Here is a 19,969-nt window from a genome sequence, read left to right on the forward strand (position 1 = left end):
TCAGAAGATCTCTGGGACTTTAGCTTCCTCTTCCATAAATTGAGGGAGTGGAATAGTAAAGCCTTCCTTGCCTTTCAACCAGAAAGTTGTTTGTTCTCCTTTGCCCTGTGGGAGGCAGAAGAGAGTGCTGGTGAATCACTCAGGTGGAAAGGCTGCCTGTGAAGTGTGGGCTCTGGGCAGACAACTTGGTGTCCCTTGCTTATTTACTGAAAATGTTGTTCTTAGCCAAAACTGCATGTAGACAGGAGCTGCCTCAGTGAAGGAAAGGCCTCTTTATAGATGAAACCTTGTTCCTTGGGCTTTGCCGATAAGCCTAAAGGGATAGTCAGCAATGCTCTAGGAGGTGAGGGCCAGTCAAGGCTGAATTTCCCTGCAATTTCCCTGAATATCTTTTGAAAACAATAACAAAATTAAAAAAATAAAAAATAAAAAAATAATAATAAAAATAACAATAAAATCTATTGAGCTCTTATGATCAGCAGAGCACCAGGTGAAGCATCTCATATACGTGTCCACATTTAACCCCCGCCTCTCCCCTTTGAGGACAACTTTGTCACCATTCGCATTTGACTGGCAATAAAATCAAGCCCACAAATCAGACAACCAGTGAATAGTAGGACACAACTCAAAGGGAGGTCTATACTGCCGCCTTCTAGAAAAATCTGCCTCTTACCTGAAGTCTATTGATCAAGTACAGCGTGTGAGGTTCAAGCTCAGCAAACTGGGGAATTGCTGCCATCCTCTTCCCTTTCACTTCTTCCCAGGAACCCCCATACCCACCCAAACACCTAACATCATAGTAACCACCCACCACTTCCACCAGGAACATCTCCAAGATGTTCTTCAGAACATCTCAAGAGGAGCATCCGTTTCCCACCCCACCCAAGGCCGGTGTTATAGGGAAAGTTGAGATGCATCATGGTGTATTTCAGACAGACCGGACAGAGGAGAAGGCAGGGGGGAAGGGAAAAGGTATTTAAATGAATTGAGAGGAGGTCCTGGTGCCCCCAAACCAATGGGCCTCTGTCTCCTCTATCTGGGCCCTTTTGAATCAGAAGGGACATAGGAGGCAATGTGGGCATGATAATTTCTGAGCTCATCCTTGCTGTTGCTTTGTGAAAGAATAGATTGGTGTATTCAAGCAGAAGCCAGGAGACTATCTGTGGCCAAGAGAAAGGAGGCATCCCCTAGGGGATTGGTCTAGGTAGGAGCTAAGGTGTTTTCTGTCTTAGATTCCATGTTTGACCATTTGAGAGAAGCATACAGTCTTCTCTGAGGGAAGAAGTCCTGGCGGTCACAAGAGCCTCCACATAGACCTTGGCAGTCTCCACACACCACAATGCAAAGACACACTCATCCCGTCAACTTTCTCAACATCTCCATCACCGACACAAATGGGGCAGGCAGGGTGCACTAGGTTGGTCTTACCTTGACTGGGATGGTGCCTCTCTTTTGCAAATCGTACCCTCCCAATGCCAGCAGGCTGGATGCAGTGCTCTGAGAGACATGAATCCGGAGAGCTGCCATAAACCAGTTATTGCCTAGTTATTACCTTGGTTGTGGCTTCCATCTGGGGGTCAGGGGGCAGGGCTGCTGTGGAGAGGGAATGCTGCATTGCTCATGCTCTTAGGCTGCTAGTACCTCTGAGGAAAGCAAATCACAGACAACCTCTCTGAAGTCTGGGAGTCTTGCGGTGGGACACCCCCAAACATTGCAGACATTGTTCAGACATTGTTAGTGTTGCTCAAGCTTTAACAGGTTCAGTTTAGAAACAGTAGGCATAACTGACTCCATATGCAAGCTGGTACTCCCCATGGATGGAGGTCCACTGGGCTCCTCAGGTTCCTGAGGATATCAGAGTTGGTGGTACCAGAGCTGGGACACATCACTGAAAACATTGTTCACAACCAGCCCTGCAACCAGAATCAGGCTTGGAGCCTACATTTGGGGCTCCCACTTTCAACATTTACTCTTAAAATCTTGACTTACAAGTTCAAGGAGGGGTTTAAACCAGTGTTTGAGACTTGGCTGATTAGCTTAAACAGTGAAGTAATCAGAAGAGAAAATATTTTTGTTTGTTTTTACATATTGTGGAAAATTTACAAATTCAAAACAATGTTAACCTAAACATTGTGAAACTTAAATCCCTAAGTAATTATTTTTTCTAGCTGATAAACAGCTCATAAATAGCATATATTGTCTAGCAATAGCAAAATAATATGATATCCCCTGGAGTTCCTGACCATAGATAATTCTGCACCACCAAAACCATATTCTACATCAGGGATGGGAAAATTACTACCCTCCAGCCAAATCCAGCCCACCACTTGTGTTTACAAATAAAGTTTTATTGGAATATGGCCTTACCCATCATTCGTATGTTATGAATGGCTGCTTTCACACTACAACAGTAGTTAAGTAACAGAGACTATGGCCCATAAACCCTAAAATAGTTACTGTCTGGCCCTGTATGGGAAAAGCTTGCCAACTTCTGCTCTTCCTTCAAATGATCTTACTATATGTGTCCTTGACTGTTTAGAATTGAAAATCTTGGAAGGAAGTCCTATGTGTTCTCATAGCAAGCACTATGCAAAACCCTGCCTACAAAGTTTGTGATCAATGTTGTCTGAGGTGATGATCTTATCCTCCAAACAGAAAATAGTAGACAAAATGAAAATGGGTCTTCTAAAAACACCCTCTGGTTAAAGATAGGAGACTAGAGGGACAGTGATCTTGTACTTGCAAAGTTCTGCAAACAGTACGCATGCAAACTGCTGCTTTCCATTCTGGATGCCATGTTCACAGTGTCTCCGAACAGACAGTACCTGGGCATGGTGATTCCCACCACACCAGCCACTACAGGACCTACGAAGAGAAGAACAGAAGGGCATAGCCAACCTGCATTTCCCGAGGGCTGGACTCGTGATACACGTTAAGTCAACAAAGGCAATTCAACAAATACTCAAGTGCCTAGGCAAAGGTTGGCAATAGATCTTAGGGTCTGCATAGAGGCAACCTACAGAACCCACAGACTTTTGGTGGAAAACGACATAATCAATTATAAATTTTTTTTTTTAATCCTTACTTATTTTTGAGAGTCAGAGAGAGAGAGAACGTGTGAGCAGGGGAGGAGCAGAGAGAGAGAGACAGAATGCGAAGCAGGCTCCAGGCTCTGAGCCATCAGCACAGAGCCCGATGTGGGGCTCGAACCCATGATCCATGAGATCAAGATCCAAGCCAAAGTCGGACGCTCAACCGACTGAGCCACTCAGGCGCCCCATTATAATTAACTGAATGTTTGTAACCCCCTCCCTCATTCACATATCGAAGCCCTAACCCTCAATATGATGGTATTAGAAAGTAGGGCCTTTGGGAGATAATTAGGTTTAGATGAGGTTATGAGGGTAGGGCCCTCATGGTGGGATTAGTGCCCTTATGAGAAGAGAAGGAGACCGCAAGGCTCTCTCTCTCGGCTATATGAAGACATAATCAGACGGCAGGCTTTGGCAAGATAGGAAGAGGATTCTCACCAGACCCTGACCATGCTGGAACCCTGATCTTGGACTTCCCAGCCTCTAGAACTGTGAGAAAATAAATATCTGTTGTTTAAGTCACTTAGTCTGTGGTATTTTGTTATGGCAACCAAGCTAAGGCAGAAATTAATGACAGTGTTATTCACGCACTAGAGATGGAAACAAAACAACTGGGGCACTAATGCTGATTAGGGGCCAGGTTTTATTTTAGTCAAGCCCTGGAGGACAGGTAGGAGCAGGGCTAGCTACATAGTTTGCAGGGCCCAGTCTAAAATAAAAATAAGGGACCCCTCATTCAAAAATTATTAAGAAAATAAGAAAATTAATATTATAATATTATTATATTTATAACTAAGAAATTGAGACAGAAGAGCATTAAGCCAAGTGCTGGTCACTTTTGCACAGGTCACCTGCCCATGAGTTTGACAAAAACCAGACCAGATCAAAGGGCATTTGATGCAGAGGCATGGGGGGAAAGTAGCCTGGTATAACTGTCCTACTTTTTGGTCTCCTCCTAACTTTTGGTTTAACACCTTGGAGTCTCTGCTGTTTGCGAAGTCTCTGTCTTTGCTGTTACCAAGTAATCCGGCTAACTGGAAATACGTGTGCAAAGACAATGTGAACTTTTGTTTCCCTCAAAAGATGCTACCATTCAATTTCCAGGTCCTAAAAACGTCAGACCTAGGACTTGCATCCAGAACCACCTGCTCCCATACCTGGACCACAAGGCCACCTGCCATCAGGGCGGCTACCTGTGTGGATGCCATTCCTGATCCTGAGCTTCTCCTCAGGCATGTGCCCAATCTGGAAGCGGACAGTGGCACTGAGGAAACGTAAGGACATCGTGGCAATCTCGTCCACATGCTGTATTCCATTGCGGGTAGGAAGTCCGCTAGCACCCATGTATGCATCTCCAATGGTTTCAACCTGAAAATAAAGCAACAGAGTGGCCTTGTGTTCTCCAAGAAAAAGGCTGGAGTAGCGGTGGGGTCAGAGACCAAGGCCCTTTGTTACTGAGCCCTGCATTCCCTGCACTTTGGAGAGTCATACTCCCCGACCTCCACTCCATCCGCGCCCCGGCATTTCCTCACGTTTCTGCTCTTGTCCTGGTTCTTCCACAAAGCCTTTCTTCCCTGAGCCCTCCTATGCACAGTCACCATTTTCTCCTCTGAAATTTGATAGTGGTGGTGACCATATTTCCTCAAGTTTGAAACCAGTTAAACAGACAGTAGTGTGGGAATAGGATAAATCCTGAGGGATCACATGCATCCATCAAGTGGAATTCATCTTACCCAACCAGAAATGTCTTCACCCCATACAATGGCTCTTCAATACATTTATACATATCTATACATTATACACAATATATACACTTATGTATAAATGCATGTATCTGCCTGATCTGTCCTCTTCTCCCCCCTAATAAATCCTAATAAAATTAGCTTTCAGATTCCTTATTCTCATTAGAGAACCGATGACCAGTGTCAACTTTAAAGATACAGCCCTGGGGCGCCTGGGTGGCTTAGTCAGTTAAGCCTCCGACTTCAGCTCAGGTCATGATCTCACAGTTCATGGGTTTGAGTCCCGCGTTGGGCTCAGTGCTGACAGCTCAGAGCCTGGAGCGTGCTTTGGATTCTGTGTCTCCCTCTCTGCCCCTTCCCCGCTCCTGCTTTGTCTCTCTCTGTCTCTCAAAAATAAATAAACGTTAAAACAAAATTAAAGATACAGCCCTTTCCAGATACATTTGCATTTTAGCAGAATCCAAAGATGATGTGGTAAAGGTGGAATTTCAGGCATTAGCCAGGCAGTGAAAATACCTCTGTCTACTGGTCACCCCAGAATTACACAAAATCAACCCATATACAAGTCAGATTGCTTCTAGGCTACCTCTCCCCACCATGGGTACATCCTTTGGACATTGAAACTGATTTAGTATTAACTCATGCAAAACATAACCCAGAAAACAATGCCAAGAAGAAATCCCAGAGGAAGCCCTCCTAAGCAGAGTAGCTTTTGTTTTGAGGTATGTGTGATCTGCTCTTGGAGATTATCCACACACCTTTTCTTTCACCCTTAAACAGAGGCAATATCTGTGGGCGGAACATCAGGGATAACTATTAAATGCATGTCACTGGGGGACATGACCACACTATCCCCCAAATCTCCCCAGCCCCCAGGCCACAGGTAAAGCCCTGCAATCACGATCCACCTGTGACTTGTCCCAGGCACATGTGAGCTTGGGAACCCCGCAGTCATGATGTGGCCCCATCAGAAAACTCAGAAAACACCTGAAGCAACCATCATCCTCACCACTTAAATGAAGCTAAATTATTCGTTGTTGCTATCCTTCCCTGAAAAATCAGTTTTTACTCCGGGTGACCATATTCATACATACACCCAAGTAGCACTAGGCAGACGTTCTCATTTCAGCCACAATTCTGATCATCTAAACTTAGGAGTCTGTCTTCACCTGCATTGCTAAGGATCACGGTAACAGCAGTGAGACTCACACAAGGTCCAAAAACAACCTTTAAAGGTGAGCCTCTCTGAATCTGGAGGAAATATATTCTGGAGGGAACTGGAGGGATTAGCCAGTAGAAGGGCAGTGCCTCTCTAGAAATGTGTTAACAGCCAGATAAAATAATGGAAAGAAACAAGAAGCAACTGGGGATTATTGACAAGCACATTCATCTGTGATTAATCAAGCCCTTTTCCAAGAAAACAAACAGGAATAAAATATTGAGTTTCTGCCATGAATTGAGATGGACTGCCAGCCTGAAATAGAGCCTTCCTCCTGGCTCACATCTAGGGCCGGGTCCATCCTTACTCACGCCCTAGAGTCGGCGGACAAGGAGCGTGTTCCCTCACAGCCCCGGGGTATGTCTCACCTTATACACATCATATGTTTTAGTGATGTGATCAAATAAGCTGTACAGGTCATTAAGCAGCTTTACCACTTGCAAGGGGGAGCTGAGAGAACACAGTTTTGTGAATCCAACAGTGTCGGAGAAAAAGATTATCACAGACTCAAAATGTTCTGGTGCCACGGACCTTCCAGCTATGAGCTGTTCTCCAGTGAAGCCGAAACCAAAGAATAGAGATTGGTTTTGAACGGACTCTTATTCATCTTGCCTCCTACAAACCCCTGCAAAATCTTTCCGATAGGTCCTTTTGCTTCAGTGGATTAGATTTTCGGTCAACAAAATCCATCATCTAAAGGGATTCTTTTGACACCCATTTTTCTACTTGCATTTTCTCTGAAGAGATATTTTAATTGGTGGGTATAAACTAGACCTGGGGGGCAGGCCACAGAAATGCCTTTGCAGTAAGGATTTTTCTCCCGGAGGGCATCCCATTTTTCTCTATTGGCTATAGCGTTTGAGTGTAAAAATGCAATTTGCAGATGTGAAGCAAAAGGAAGCATCCATCAATCCACAAGCCAATGCTTTTGCTTCAGTCAACCAATCTCACATTAACACCTTCAAATCCCTAACTCCATCTCTGTCAAGACACGCAAGAAGGGTGCAGAAGTTTTAATAGCCGACGCTTCTGCCAAGTTTTTAGACCGTGTAAAGGTGCAAGCAGAGCCAAAAATGAAGCAAGTTTTGAATCTGAAGTCATGGGTGCATATTGTACTGTGCAAAGTCTTTGGAGCACAATCTGAAGTACTGAGAAACTAGCTATTAATCAGACTCATGACACTAAAGCGCCATCTAGTGGTCTGTCTCCCATAGCTGCATCCGCCATCTTCCCTGTTAAGAGACATTCTCTACTCCTGTGAATTCAAGATTTCAGGCAGAGCCTTTGCCTCTATCTCCGTTTACAGGGTGTACCAAATTGCCTGCAAAATGCTTGACTCGTTTAGAAGAACCTGAGTTCCTCTTAGGAAAAGAACAAAAAAGTACTCTGTACATGGGGCCCCTTAGATAGTGACGCTATTGCTTTCTGGGTCCTTTGTCAAGGCCCCCAGTGCTTTGGAATACCTTGGCAGCATTGTGGACAGAAGTCTATCCACCTTCCTCTTCTCCGCCATCAGCTGGTTGGTCCTCTCTTCCACCACGTCCTCCAGGTGATTGGCATACACCTCCAGCTTGCTCACCATACTGTCTAGGATGTTCACATGGCTTTAAAAGAACCCAAAATGAACATCTTTTTTTCCAAGAACATTAGGGTCACAGTAGAGCACAACATCCAGCTATACGTTCCAAGAAAACATGTATCACCCTGAAGGTTTCCTACCTAAGGGCTGCCAATGGACAGCAGTGGAATGACAATGGCAGTGAAGCCATGGGGTGGGACAGAGACTGCCCTTTACCAGCTCTGTGGTCTTGTTCTACACCCTTCATTTCTCCAAGCCTCAGTTTCTTCATCTGGAAAATGAGGATAATAATGCATACCTCATAGGGCTTTTCTGAGGATCCAGGGAGATGATGGGTACACAGTGCCTACAGCTGTGCCTGGCACTCAGCAGGTACTCAGCAAATGGTGGCCTTCACTGGCACTCCCCAACTTCCCAATATGCTCCATATTATCATCATGGTCAGTCAAAAATGTAGATTTCCGGATGGGTCTTTTTTTCCCCCTGAATAATACCAGCTATTTTCCTTTTGGATGACATGTATAAGGGGGCACTTCTAGACCCTGTAGGCTCTTGCTTTAGAAGGGTCTTCCGAAAAATCATTTAAATACCCCATTTTTCAGATGAGGAAACTGAGGCTCACATAGGAAGTAGACTTGCTTGAACATCGGGGACCAGATTTTTTTTTAAGTAAAAGTCATGATTGACCCAAGACATACCATTGAAAACAATTTTGATGTGGAAAATACAGAATACAGGGCTGTTAAGAATGCATAGCAGACTGGCCAAGTTAGGAGTAGATGCCAGAATCCCAGCCCAGGGTCCTTCTATAAACTCAGGCTACTTCTATCATGGCTATGGCTGCCTATGTTCAATGTGCCAAAAGATGACACAGCTACCCTAATGTGAAACAAGCTACTGTCAAGGAGGTTGTTTGAGAGGCATGAATAATTCAAGCTGATGACTTACCCGAAGGTTGGTGAATAGTTTCTTATGCTATAGTCCAACCCCAACTGACGAGCCATGACCTTTGGAATGCTGGTTTGGAAAACATTCTGAGGTCACGTCAAAATTCCCTGGGAAAGAGAGCCTTGATCGATTAGAGATATCTGGAATGGACAAAGGAGGACAATGGATGTGCTGATGTCTGATGCACTTTTGTGTCATTAATGAAATAAAGGGAGAATTTATCACCCGACTCTAGCCAGCATGTAACACGGTGCTTTGCATGTGACAGGCATTGAGTGGGTGGGTATATGATGAATAAATGAATGAATGGATAAATAACTGAATGAGTGGAGGAATGAATGAAGGGGGTGGGCCACACAGAACCAGTCACAGCCATGTAGTTTTAAAATTCTAATAGTTAGGAGCACCTGGGTGGCTCAGTCTGTTAAGAATCCGACTCTTGATTTCTGCTCAGGTCATGATCTTGCTGTTCGGGAGACTGAGCCCCACGTCCGGCTCTGCACTGACGGTGCAGAGCCTGCGTGGAATTCTCTCTCTCTCCCTCGCTCTCTGCTCCTCCCCTGCTTGTGCTCTCTCTCTCAAAATAAATAAAATAAACATTAAAGATATTTTCTAAAAAAATAAAATTCTAATGGTTAAATGATTGGGAGAAAACGTCACACATCTAACTCACCCTTTGGAACTGGATTCCCGTAAAATTTTCTTGATGGAAGAGAAAGTGGGCCTTTTCTCTGGAGATTCATCCCAACGTGCTCTCGCCATGGCCACAATCTTTTCATTGCCCTTCTCCTCTGACAGGGAAGCTCGGAGTGGAACTGAGGCCATGGGGTCTTTGATATGGCTGATGATTTCTGAAATTCATTTGGGGTTTAAATAGCAAAATGTCTGAGCTTTGGGCCATGTAGTACACTTCACTTGAAACATATGTGCTCTTAAATTTGTGAATTGAATGTATAAGTATACTGAACAGATTGGAATTTCAGAGAAACCTGAACATTTTATGAGAAATATTTGGGATCCTCGTGGAAAATGAAGAATCCTACTGTAAAACAGATCAGCACCTTCTAATGAATCTGTTTTTAGATTAAGTTGTTTTTCTTCCAATGGAACTTTTCTTGAAGTAAAGCATATCTCTATGTGACTTCAGGAGTGTATAAGCATCTGGGATGGGAAACCCGCAAAGCACACCTTTTGCAATTTGCATTCTGTATAAAATGCCACATAAAAGTTATTTTAATAAATCATAAATGTCACCATCATGTGCTGCCTCGGTGTCCAACTTTGTAAACCTATTTTCTTTCACTTCTGCATTGGCTTCTACTGACATTTATTAAACATTCTGCTATACCAGGTTTTTCAGAGGAAATAATAATTTGAGAACAACGTATACATGTTTTTGTGTAAAAATACTGTGGGTGTAACAACATGGATGAATCTTAAGGGCATTTTACTAAGTATAAAAGGGTAGTCGGAAAAGGCTACACGCTGTATGATTCTGTTTATATGACATTCTAGAAAAGGCAAAATTATAGAGACAGAAAACAGGTGAGATACCGTTAGGAGCTTGGGGAGGAGAAGGTGCTGAACACGTAAGTCACCAGGGATTTATTTAAGGTGATGAGACTGTCTATAGGGTACATGACACTGTGTATTTGCTAAAACCCATAGAACTTTACTGCACAGAGAGTAAACCCCAAAGAACACAAATTTTTAACAATATCAGTGGGAGGTTGGACAACTCCAAGATAGAGGCAAACTGTGACAAAAGAATCTAACTGTATTATAACTGTATGACATTGCCTCGCTGAAGGGGATGTATTATAACTATATGACATCACTGGCTGACTTGGGCACTTCTGAAATGACTCAAGACCATTAAGACTAAACAAAAGGACCCATTCACAATCGCTGTATTGTAGACGGCAAGATTGGGGACAGAAGAAAAACTTTGCAAGTACTAGACACATATACTGGGATTGGATAAATAAATAAATAAACGGATGGCAGATGGTGGGAGCCAGGATCTCACTATTGGAAAGGGAGGTTATGGATGGAGGCAGGGGGGACACTGGAATAAATGAACTATGTGGTGGTAATGGTGTTGGAGATGTTAATATGAACTCATGCTTAGCTTAGTATAGATACAGATGGGTAGACGCAGCTATGAGAATGTGTACACACTGAGGCTAGTGTGCACATGCTTTTCCTTACTGTGTCCACTGAGAGGGGCTAGAAGCAACAACACCCAGGTTGCAATGAGCACAGTCAGCATCCAGGTCTTGGTTTCTAATATCATCCTCCAATAAAAAAGAACCAGTGTCCTTGAAGACATGGCTGATTCTAGGACTAAGGCAGGGAAATACAAGAGGAGGCTGAAGCCTCTCATGCCACCAGGAAGCAAGGCGGTACTAAACAAACCAAATCAAAACACAGCAATGGGTTTATATCAAAGGTACACAGAAGTCAATTGAAACGGAATGGCCGAAGATGAAACAACTGGAACCGTAAAATAAAGTAGTATTAGATTACGATTCAGAGGATAAAATAAAGATATAGTGTAATATATAATATAAAATGGACACATGTTATAATATAGATATGCATAATAATATAATACAATACAATACAATATAATACCAATAATTGAATAAATACATAAGTGGGAGAGAAGAGACAAACCTCCTGTGGAGAAAAATCCCAAATAGTTTACATAGATAGTCTCCACGCAGGGTAGTAGAATGCAACACCCCACTCCTTAAGTGTGGACTTCACATAGTGACTTCTTTCTTTGGGGGACAGTATAGGAAGAGGGGAACCAATGGGTAACTCTACGGTGGAGAAACCTGACAAGCCTCATCCAGGTCAATATCAACAGTCATGTTGGTCAACATGATAGTCAACAGATAGTCATGTTGGTCGTATGTACCCTTGACATGATGTGACGAACATGACAATTTACCCCTGTAGCCTTCTTCTCAAGACATATAAGTCCGGTCTCATCATAAGGAAGAAAAATAATGAGACAAATCCCAAGTGAGAAACATTCTACAAAATACCTGGCCAGTACTCCTCGAAAGTACAATGTCATTAGAATTATAGTTTAAGGAACATTCTTGAAGAGCTTAGACAGACATGATGGCTAAATGCAGCATGACGTCCTGGATGGGATGCTGGGGCAGAAGAGGACATTGGGTTGAAAACTAAGGGAATCTAAAAGAGTATGGCCTTTGCTTAAGAGAAGAAGGAGGAGGAGAAGGAGGAGGAGGAGGAGAAATAATGTCAGGCTCTGTGCTGACAGCTCAGAGCCTGGAGCCTGTATCAGATTCTGTGTCTCCCTCTGTCTCTGTTCCTCCCCCGCTCACACTCTGTCTCTCTCTCTCAAAAATAAATAAAGATTAAAAAAAATGAAAAAAAAAGAATAAGAATAAATACAAGTTATAACACTGTGTAAAATATGATCTTTTTTTTTGTAAATGTACATGCTTGTGTTCAAATTCTTTTTTTGTTAACGTTTATTTATTTTTGAGACAGAGAGACAGAGCATGAATGGGGGAGGGTCAATGAGAGAGGGAGATACAGAAGCCGAAACAGGCTCCAGGCTCTGAGCCATCAGCACAGAGCCCGACGCGGGGCTCAAACTCATGGACCATGAGATCATGACCTGAGCTAAGTCGGACGCTCAACCGACTGAGCCACCCAGGCACCCCTACATGCTTGTGTTTAAATGCACACTTTCAATGCCTAAAAATAATCTGAAGGACTATACATAAGAAAGTTCTATGGGTAATTGTGTTTTACATCCCAAATGAAGTGTAATTTGAGACATGGGACAACAATGGTTTTAAAAGAAGTCACTGAAGAATTACTATTGTTGCATCTTCTGCTTTCTTATCCTCAGCTCTAAGAAATATCATGAGAGAATCAATAAAATGATAAAAAACTTTGAACCATGGGTTCAAATTCACATCATGGGCCTGCACCTCGGAACATGTGTTTATGAGCTAGTAACGTGCAGCCATCCCATAATCCACCAGTCACCAGTCACTCTATTGTCATTGTTCTTCTTCTTCGGTGTGCATCAGAATCAGGGGTGGGGGGCTTCTTAAAGCACAGCTTCTGGGCCTATCCCCAAAGTTTCCAATTCCAAAGGCCTGGAGCCGGGCCTGAAAATTTGCTTTTCTAATAAGTGCCCAGGCGATGCTGAAGCTGCTAGTCTAGGGTTGCACTAGGCTTCTCAAAACTGTGGATCTTCAACATCATCTGGGAACTTGAGAAAAATGCAAATTCTCAGGCCTTGCCCCAGACCTACTGAGTCTGAGACCCTGAGGGTGGGACCCAGCAATTCTTTTTTTTTTTTAACAAGTCCTACAGGTAGTTCTGACACCAACTAACATTTGAAAACCACTGGTCTAGTGTGCACAGGACATCAATATCTATTCAGTCCCCAGCACCAGGACTGTTTGTAGGGAAGTATGAGATGTTAACGGGAGAAGCGTGTTTGGCCACAAATTAGGTGCACCTTGTACTTTCCCTGATTGCAGTCCTGTGTATACATAGTCCCATATGGCCAGCTTTCATTGAACTTTGTGGGCATAAGACTACAATGAGGGGCAAATATACCAATTGGGTACAGTCTTCCCACCCTGCCCCCACCCCACCTGGTGCAACCAGATGGCAGCTGAGCTTAGTGAGTGTGGCTGGGATCCTTCCTGGGCTCACTCTCGGAATATCTGAGTGGCTTCTTGGTTCTAAAGTCAGTTGCCCTTGGATTTGAATGACCCTTTTTGGATTAGTCTCCCCTCTTTTCCACTTGGCCATAAATTAGAAAGTGGAATCCATTTTTAAAGTAACTATATACGTTGAGAAAGGATCCTGACTTGAATTTCTCCAGGGAATGCATGATCTAACAATGAAACTTGAGGGTGGCCATTGGGAATGGACTAGAAAAAGTAGGCATGGTGATAAAGAAGAAAAACCAGGAGGGAAAGGTGGGCTGAGTTGATTTAGCAACTGACACATGCACACCTCCCTATGCTTGTTCTCAGACAGTGGTTCTCAACATGAGCTGCATGTTGGAATCACCTGCAAATGCTGATGCCCAGGCAGCCACCCAGATCGATAGCATCAGCACCTCCTAGGCCGAGATCCAGGCATCAGTAGTTTTTAAAGTTCCCCAGGTAATTCCAGGGCACAGCCAAGGTGGAAGATAACAGTGCTGGGGGGTTACACCTACTATACTTTTTTTTTTTTTTTTTTATCATTCTTGATCAAATTTTGCTTTATCTCCCCAGCTTCTGCCCTTAATTCCATGACGGGATGTGTGTTAAGAGACAACTCAGCAAAAAAATGAGCCTAAATATATCCTATAAAGACAACTGGGCAGCATTTATTTAAAAAATTAAATATACTTAAAATACATTTATCTCTTCAATCTCAAGCCCACAAAGATACAAGGCTGCTCACTGCATCAACTGTAATGGCAAGAAAAATGGAAAACAACCAAACTGTGCATCAATCAACAATACACAGCCTATCCTTACAATGAAAATTCTGTAGCCCTTAAGAAAGATTGAGGTAAATTTGTGTATACACATATGAGATGAAAGATATCCAGGCAGAGGGAACAGTGTGTGCAAAGGTTCTGGGGTAGGAATGTGTCTGGCATGTTGGAGGCACATGAAGGTGGCCGGCATGACTGAAATGAGCAAACCATAGGAGATGGAATTAGAAAGGTGTATTGAGGTGAACTTTGTTTCTCAAAGAATATGTCCATGTCCTAACGTCCAGAACCTGCGAACGTGATCTTATTTGGAAAAAAAAGGTCTTTGCAGGTATAGTTAATTATCTTGGGTTGAGGAGGTCATTTCAGATTTCCAAGTGGACCCTAATCCAATGACAAATGTCCTTATAAGACACAGACAAAAGAGACATATACAGAGGAGGAGGCAATGTCAAAGTGAAGGCAGAGATTGGAGAAATGTGACCACAAGCCCCTGAAATCTGGACCAACCCCCAAAAGCTGGACAAAGCAGAGAACCGATCTTCCCTAAAGCTTCTAGAGGGAGCACAGCCCTGCCAAACCTTGATTTTGAACTTCTGCCTTATACAACTGTAAGAAAATACATTTCTGTCCACTACACCCAGCAGGTATGTGGTTAACTTAGAATGGCAGCCATAAGACCCTAATAAAGAATGTCAGAGGCCAGGTCAGAGGCCTTTGGTGGTCCTGTCGGCCACTGTAAGGGCTTAGTTTTCATTCCCCAAATGGGAAGCCAGGGGAGGATGTTGTGACCAGAAGTGACATGACCTGACTCATTTTCCAACAGGATCACTTTGCTATAATAAAGTATGTAGTTCTGAGCTCTTTGATTGTTTTTGTAAGCAAACGGCAACTACTTTTTTTAATTAAAAAAAAAGAAACTTTAAGACAGAAAAACAATGGAATAAATAATAAGTTGATGAACACTTCATAAAAAACAATCATTTAAAAGCTAGCGTGCCACTGCCCCCACCCTGCCCCCTGCAAATATAAGAAATAAAAGCTAGCCCACATGACCAAAGCCTGCCAAAGAGACTTTCAGCTTTACCGTCTGGCATCTCGTTGAGGTCAGCAAATGTCCGTGGTTCTGGTGGTGGATCAGCTCCGTCATCAGGATGGCAAAGCTGTAAACATCTCCCTTTGGGGTGCCTGACCGGGGTGCCTCTGGAAGCCGCAGCAGCTCTGGGGCCGTCCAGTAGAGCTCTGCAAAGCAACGGGTGTCATGAGGGAAGCATGGAGTGGGAGAGGGACAGGCAGAGCCGGAAAAGTCACCCCTCTTTCTCAGGAAAACACAGAACTGAAAGTACCCAGCCCCCGAAAAATCCGCCCTAATGGTGCCTGACTTGTAGAGCAAAAAGGGGTCTGTGGGTACGTGAATGCAGACAGAACAATCAAGAAGAACAAGCACTAACATCTTAACTGTGGTTAACACCTGATTGTGCAGTTACAAGAAGTTTCCATTTTCCTTCCCCTTTCTGTGATTGTCTACGTTAAAAAATTTTTTTTTTAACATTTATTCATTTTTGAGAGACAGAGAGAGAGCGTGAGTGGGGGAGGGACAGAGAGAGCAGGAGAATCTGAAGCAGGCGCCAGGCTCTGAGCTATCAGCACACAGCCCGATGCAGGGCTTGAACTCATGAACCACGAGATCATGACCTGAGCCGAAGTCAGACCCTTACCCAACTGAGCTACCCAGGCGCCCCTGTATTGTCTACATTTAAAAAACTAACTTATAGAGGTACGATTCATAGAACATAAAATGAACCCTTTGAAAGCAAACAATTCAGTGTTAGTTATTTAGCCCCTTTGCAAGATTGTACAACAAACCACCCTATCTACTTCCAAAACGTTTCCAGGGCCTCAAAGTAAAATCCTGCAGCCATTAAGCAGTTTCTCTCTGTTTCCTGTACCCCCAGCCCCCAGCAAGCACCAGTCCGCATTCTGTCTTTACAGATTTCTATGTTCCTGATATTTTATATACCTACATTTATTTGTTGGTGTGAGGTTGATGGGTTTATTTCATTGTAGGTTACAATCATTAGAAGAAAATATACTGGGGGAGGGGGAAGTAGGGTGACAACAAGCAGGTTTTCGGAATTTCCCCCTTTGTCTTTCTGTACGGCCTCATCCCGTGTTACAGAACCTCCTTGCATGCGCGCAGCAAAGCTGTTGGCAATGTGCTGCCCCAGGGAGAGGAGTTCAGACGGCTGGGATACATGCGAGGTAAGACTCAAGACTGCTCACTAGCTTTGGACAAGGAAGAGTCCGAGCTTCAGTTTGCTCATATGCAAAGGAGGGTTTGACTCCAGGCAGAAGGTCTTGTCCTGAGATGCGCATCAGAATCACTTGAGAGTTTTTGTTTCTATTTACTTTTATTTTACTTGAAGGGTTTATTTATTTATTTTTGAGAGAGGGAGAAGGAGAGAGAGAATCCCAAACAGGCTCCGTGCCATCAGCACAGAGCTCAACGTGGGGCGTGAACACAGAAACTGTGAGATCGTGACCTGAGCCAAAATCAAAGGCAGATGTTTAACCGACTGAGCCACCCAGGTGCCCCGAGAGTGTTTAAAAAACAGTGCTGATGCCCAGATTTCATCTTCAGATATCTGGGGTGAGACCCAGCCACCCACATATTTTGTAAAGCTTCTCAAGTGATACCAGAGCAGTGAGAGGATGTAGGACCGCTGAACCCATGGTCTTTGAAGGGCCTGCAGATGGTGTGCTGAGAACACAGGTGAAGTGTAGTGGGGTATAGAGGGCCAAGGAGAAGACCGGTGACTTGCTTCGGGCCACCCGGCCTGGCCAGGATGAGCTCTAACCTTCTAACTCAGACGTCACACCACGGACTCACCACCCTGGAGGCTATTTTTTCCTGCTCCCTTGGGTGAATAGAACAACCACGCACTGTCAGCTCCAGAGGAAAGCCCCCTGCTGGCACCTGTGAGTGAGCTTCAGGAAATAGGGTGGGGTCAGGTGCCCCGTTACCACGTGGGCTAGTGGGTGCACGATCTGTCAGTGGTTACCCGAGTGGTCTGTCGGTTCCTCGTTGTATGCTCTGTACATCCGGCCGTACTTGAACTCCCACAGCCCAAAGCCTGTCAGTTTCACCTGCATCTGACTGTCCACCAGGCAGTTGGAAGGCTTCAGGTTGCCGTGGGACCCCAGGGGGCTCCTGTGGAGGAACAGCATGCCCTGGAAGAGTGAAAATAAGCAAATGAATTAGCGTAGGGGCCAATGGAACCTGCTGGAAGACAGAGACAGAAACAGATGGGAAGAAACACGGCCCGGAGGAGGGGAACCACCCATCTCTATGTTCATCTGTTCAAGAACCACTAACAGCCCCTTGCCCTTGAGTCAACCTGGATAGTGTCACCCAAGTAGGGGAAACTATTTCTGGCTCCCCAGTGTGCAGCCATGAAGGCAAGGCCAGCCTAAAATAAATAAGCTCCAATAAGCTAAACAAAATAGAGTCTGACTAAGTGGTCAGACTCCTGAATTGAAATCCCAGCTCTAACACTTAGCAGAGAGCAAGTTACTTGACCCCATAAGCCTCATTTTTCTCATCAAATGGATACGACGATCTCTACCTCAGAGGGAGGCTGTGGAGATTAAATGCAGTAATGCGTATGAGACACCAGACATGGTGCATGACACAAAGTAAACACCCACCAAAAATTATCATGAAAAACGTGTATAAAAATGATAAAAAAAATCAACTTGGAAACAACACTATGTAATTAAGAATATTCTTTTATTACCTACATGTTGCAAGTTATATCTACTCCTACCTACATGTAATGATTCTATAATTATATTATATTATATTATATTATATTATATTATATTATATGCACTTTAGGGTCCTGTTTGAACACTTTGAGGGGAAAAGCAATAAAATGAGGAATGCTGGAAAATTCTCATGTCATCTGCCATGTTCTTAAACATTTATATCTATTATTATTATGCAATAATAAAGTACCATTATTTATGAAAGGCCCAGAAAGAACACCAGAGTCAGAAGGCATACATCACATCTCCACTTCACCGCTCGGTCTCTTCAAGCAAGACACTTCACCTCACTGGGCCTCAATGTCACCATCTACAAGATAGGACTGTCTAGATCCCCACCACTTGAAACATGGCCTTGGGACCAGCAGCACCAACAGCACCTGGGAGCTTGGCAGAAATGCAGAGTCTCAGGCCCTGCCCAGATGTACTGAATCAGACTGTGCATTTTAACCCAATCCCCAGGAGATTCATGTGCACACAGTCTGAGAACAGCTGGCCTCCTCTACTGTTTCACATCTTGGCCGCCCATTAAAATCACCTGGGGAGCTTAAAAAGAAAAGACCAGTGGTTGGACCTGAACAGAAGAGCCTACATTAACTATGGATTGTGTGTGGCACAAGCCAAGCTGGATGCGAAGGAACCCAAAGAGACTAATCAAAATGGGGAAAGTGTGCCAACAGGAAGAGTTTGCTAAAGGAGGTGAGTCATGAAGGCAAAGGGCACACTCATTTGGCAAGGAGACGGGGGCAGAGTGCACAGATCTTTCCATAGGCAGGGAAGGGCTTTAAAGAAAGACCTGGGATTGAGGAGGGAAACAGGTATTTGGGGAGGCTAGATAGAGAAGAGATGAATTTGAAAATGAGAACGGTCACATTTGAAGCAGGATCTGATTGATGGATGATTGTATTTCTCTGAAATTTCCAAGGGCAGACCTAGAAGCAATGAAACGAAGGCTAAGGGGACGGGCTGACTATGTTTTGGAAGTAACAGTGCAGGGGGATAGGGGGACCCACTGTTTATGATCCTGGGGTCTTTGTTTCCTTACCTTCCTTGATGGCTTCACAATAAGACATTTCTGTAATATTTATTCAACATTTCCTGTCTCTTGGAGTTGAAATACCTACATAAGGTTTCTTTAGATCTTTGATCTGAATCTCTGCACCACTCATTTTCAAAATACTTAGCGTGAGAGCTGGTAGAGAGCCAGCAACCTGAGTATGTCACAGGTATGGGGCTGTCACGGAGCCATTTTAATTGCATTAGCCTGAGGAGCACGGATCTCCTCACGCCGGCCTCACCCAAGAGGTTTCAGAGCAAGAGTGAAAATGACAATGTCTTTCTCAAGGGTCTTACTGGATACTTTTTTTTAAGGTTATCATGCTAACCTTATGTGACATCCATTCTAAGTCCCTTATTTAAACTAGCTTGTGTAATTCCCGTAGTGACCTTATAGAGTCAGGTGGTATTGTCATTGACCTCATTTTACAAATAGGGAAAGGGAGAAATGAAGAAGTTAACCTGCCCCAGGTCACATCGCTGGCCCGCAGTGGAGCAGGACTGGGAATAAGTACAGTCCGATTCCCAAGTCCCTGCCCTTGACCAACTGCACAAATGCCCTCGACTGAAGAAAGAAAGCTCTGAAGGGCAGAGAGTGAGGAGTGACTGAGCATTGCATTGAAGCCACCAGGGCCCATGGAGATTCTCACTGTGATGTGGATCTGTGACGAACAAATAAATATCAATAAACCTTTTTTTGAGCACTTTGTACTATGCATTGTGCAGGGTGCTTTATACATGTTATCACATTTGGTCTTTCTGGAGATAGATTAATATTCCCATTCTCTGCTTCCCAATGAGGAAACTCACAGTTTTAAACTGCTCCTGAAGAGTGAGGGCAAAGCTGGAATATAAACCCAGGTTGGGTTGCCTTCAAAGTACAGCCGCTTCTAAATCATTAGCTTTTATTGTTTCCAGTGTCCTGGTGATTGTCCAGGAGGCTGGGGGCAAGAAAGGGGGGGGGGGGGGGCGGGGCGGGAAAAAACACCCAATATAACAAAAACC

General features: G+C 44.0%; 1 protein-coding gene across 1 annotated transcript in view; it reads right to left on the reverse strand.

The window, feature by feature from the left end:
• Window positions 1-19,969, reverse strand: part of LOC121037478 (guanylate cyclase 2G-like) — a 46,779-nt gene continuing 26,810 nt past the window's right edge. The window contains 10 exon segments of the mRNA XM_040486924.1: window positions 1-105; window positions 1,429-1,520; window positions 2,767-2,865; window positions 4,286-4,460; window positions 6,422-6,615; window positions 7,518-7,657; window positions 9,254-9,431; window positions 15,168-15,197; window positions 15,200-15,322; window positions 17,143-17,311. Of these exon segments, the coding sequence (XP_040342858.1) occupies window positions 1-105; window positions 1,429-1,520; window positions 2,767-2,865; window positions 4,286-4,460; window positions 6,422-6,615; window positions 7,518-7,657; window positions 9,254-9,431; window positions 15,168-15,197; window positions 15,200-15,322; window positions 17,143-17,311 (1,305 nt within the window).

The sequence above is a fragment of the Herpailurus yagouaroundi genome, unplaced genomic scaffold (assembly GCF_014898765.1).
Source record: "Herpailurus yagouaroundi ecotype Mexico unplaced genomic scaffold, PumYag 163, whole genome shotgun sequence".
In the NCBI taxonomy this organism is placed as follows: domain Eukaryota; kingdom Metazoa; phylum Chordata; class Mammalia; order Carnivora; family Felidae; genus Herpailurus; species Herpailurus yagouaroundi.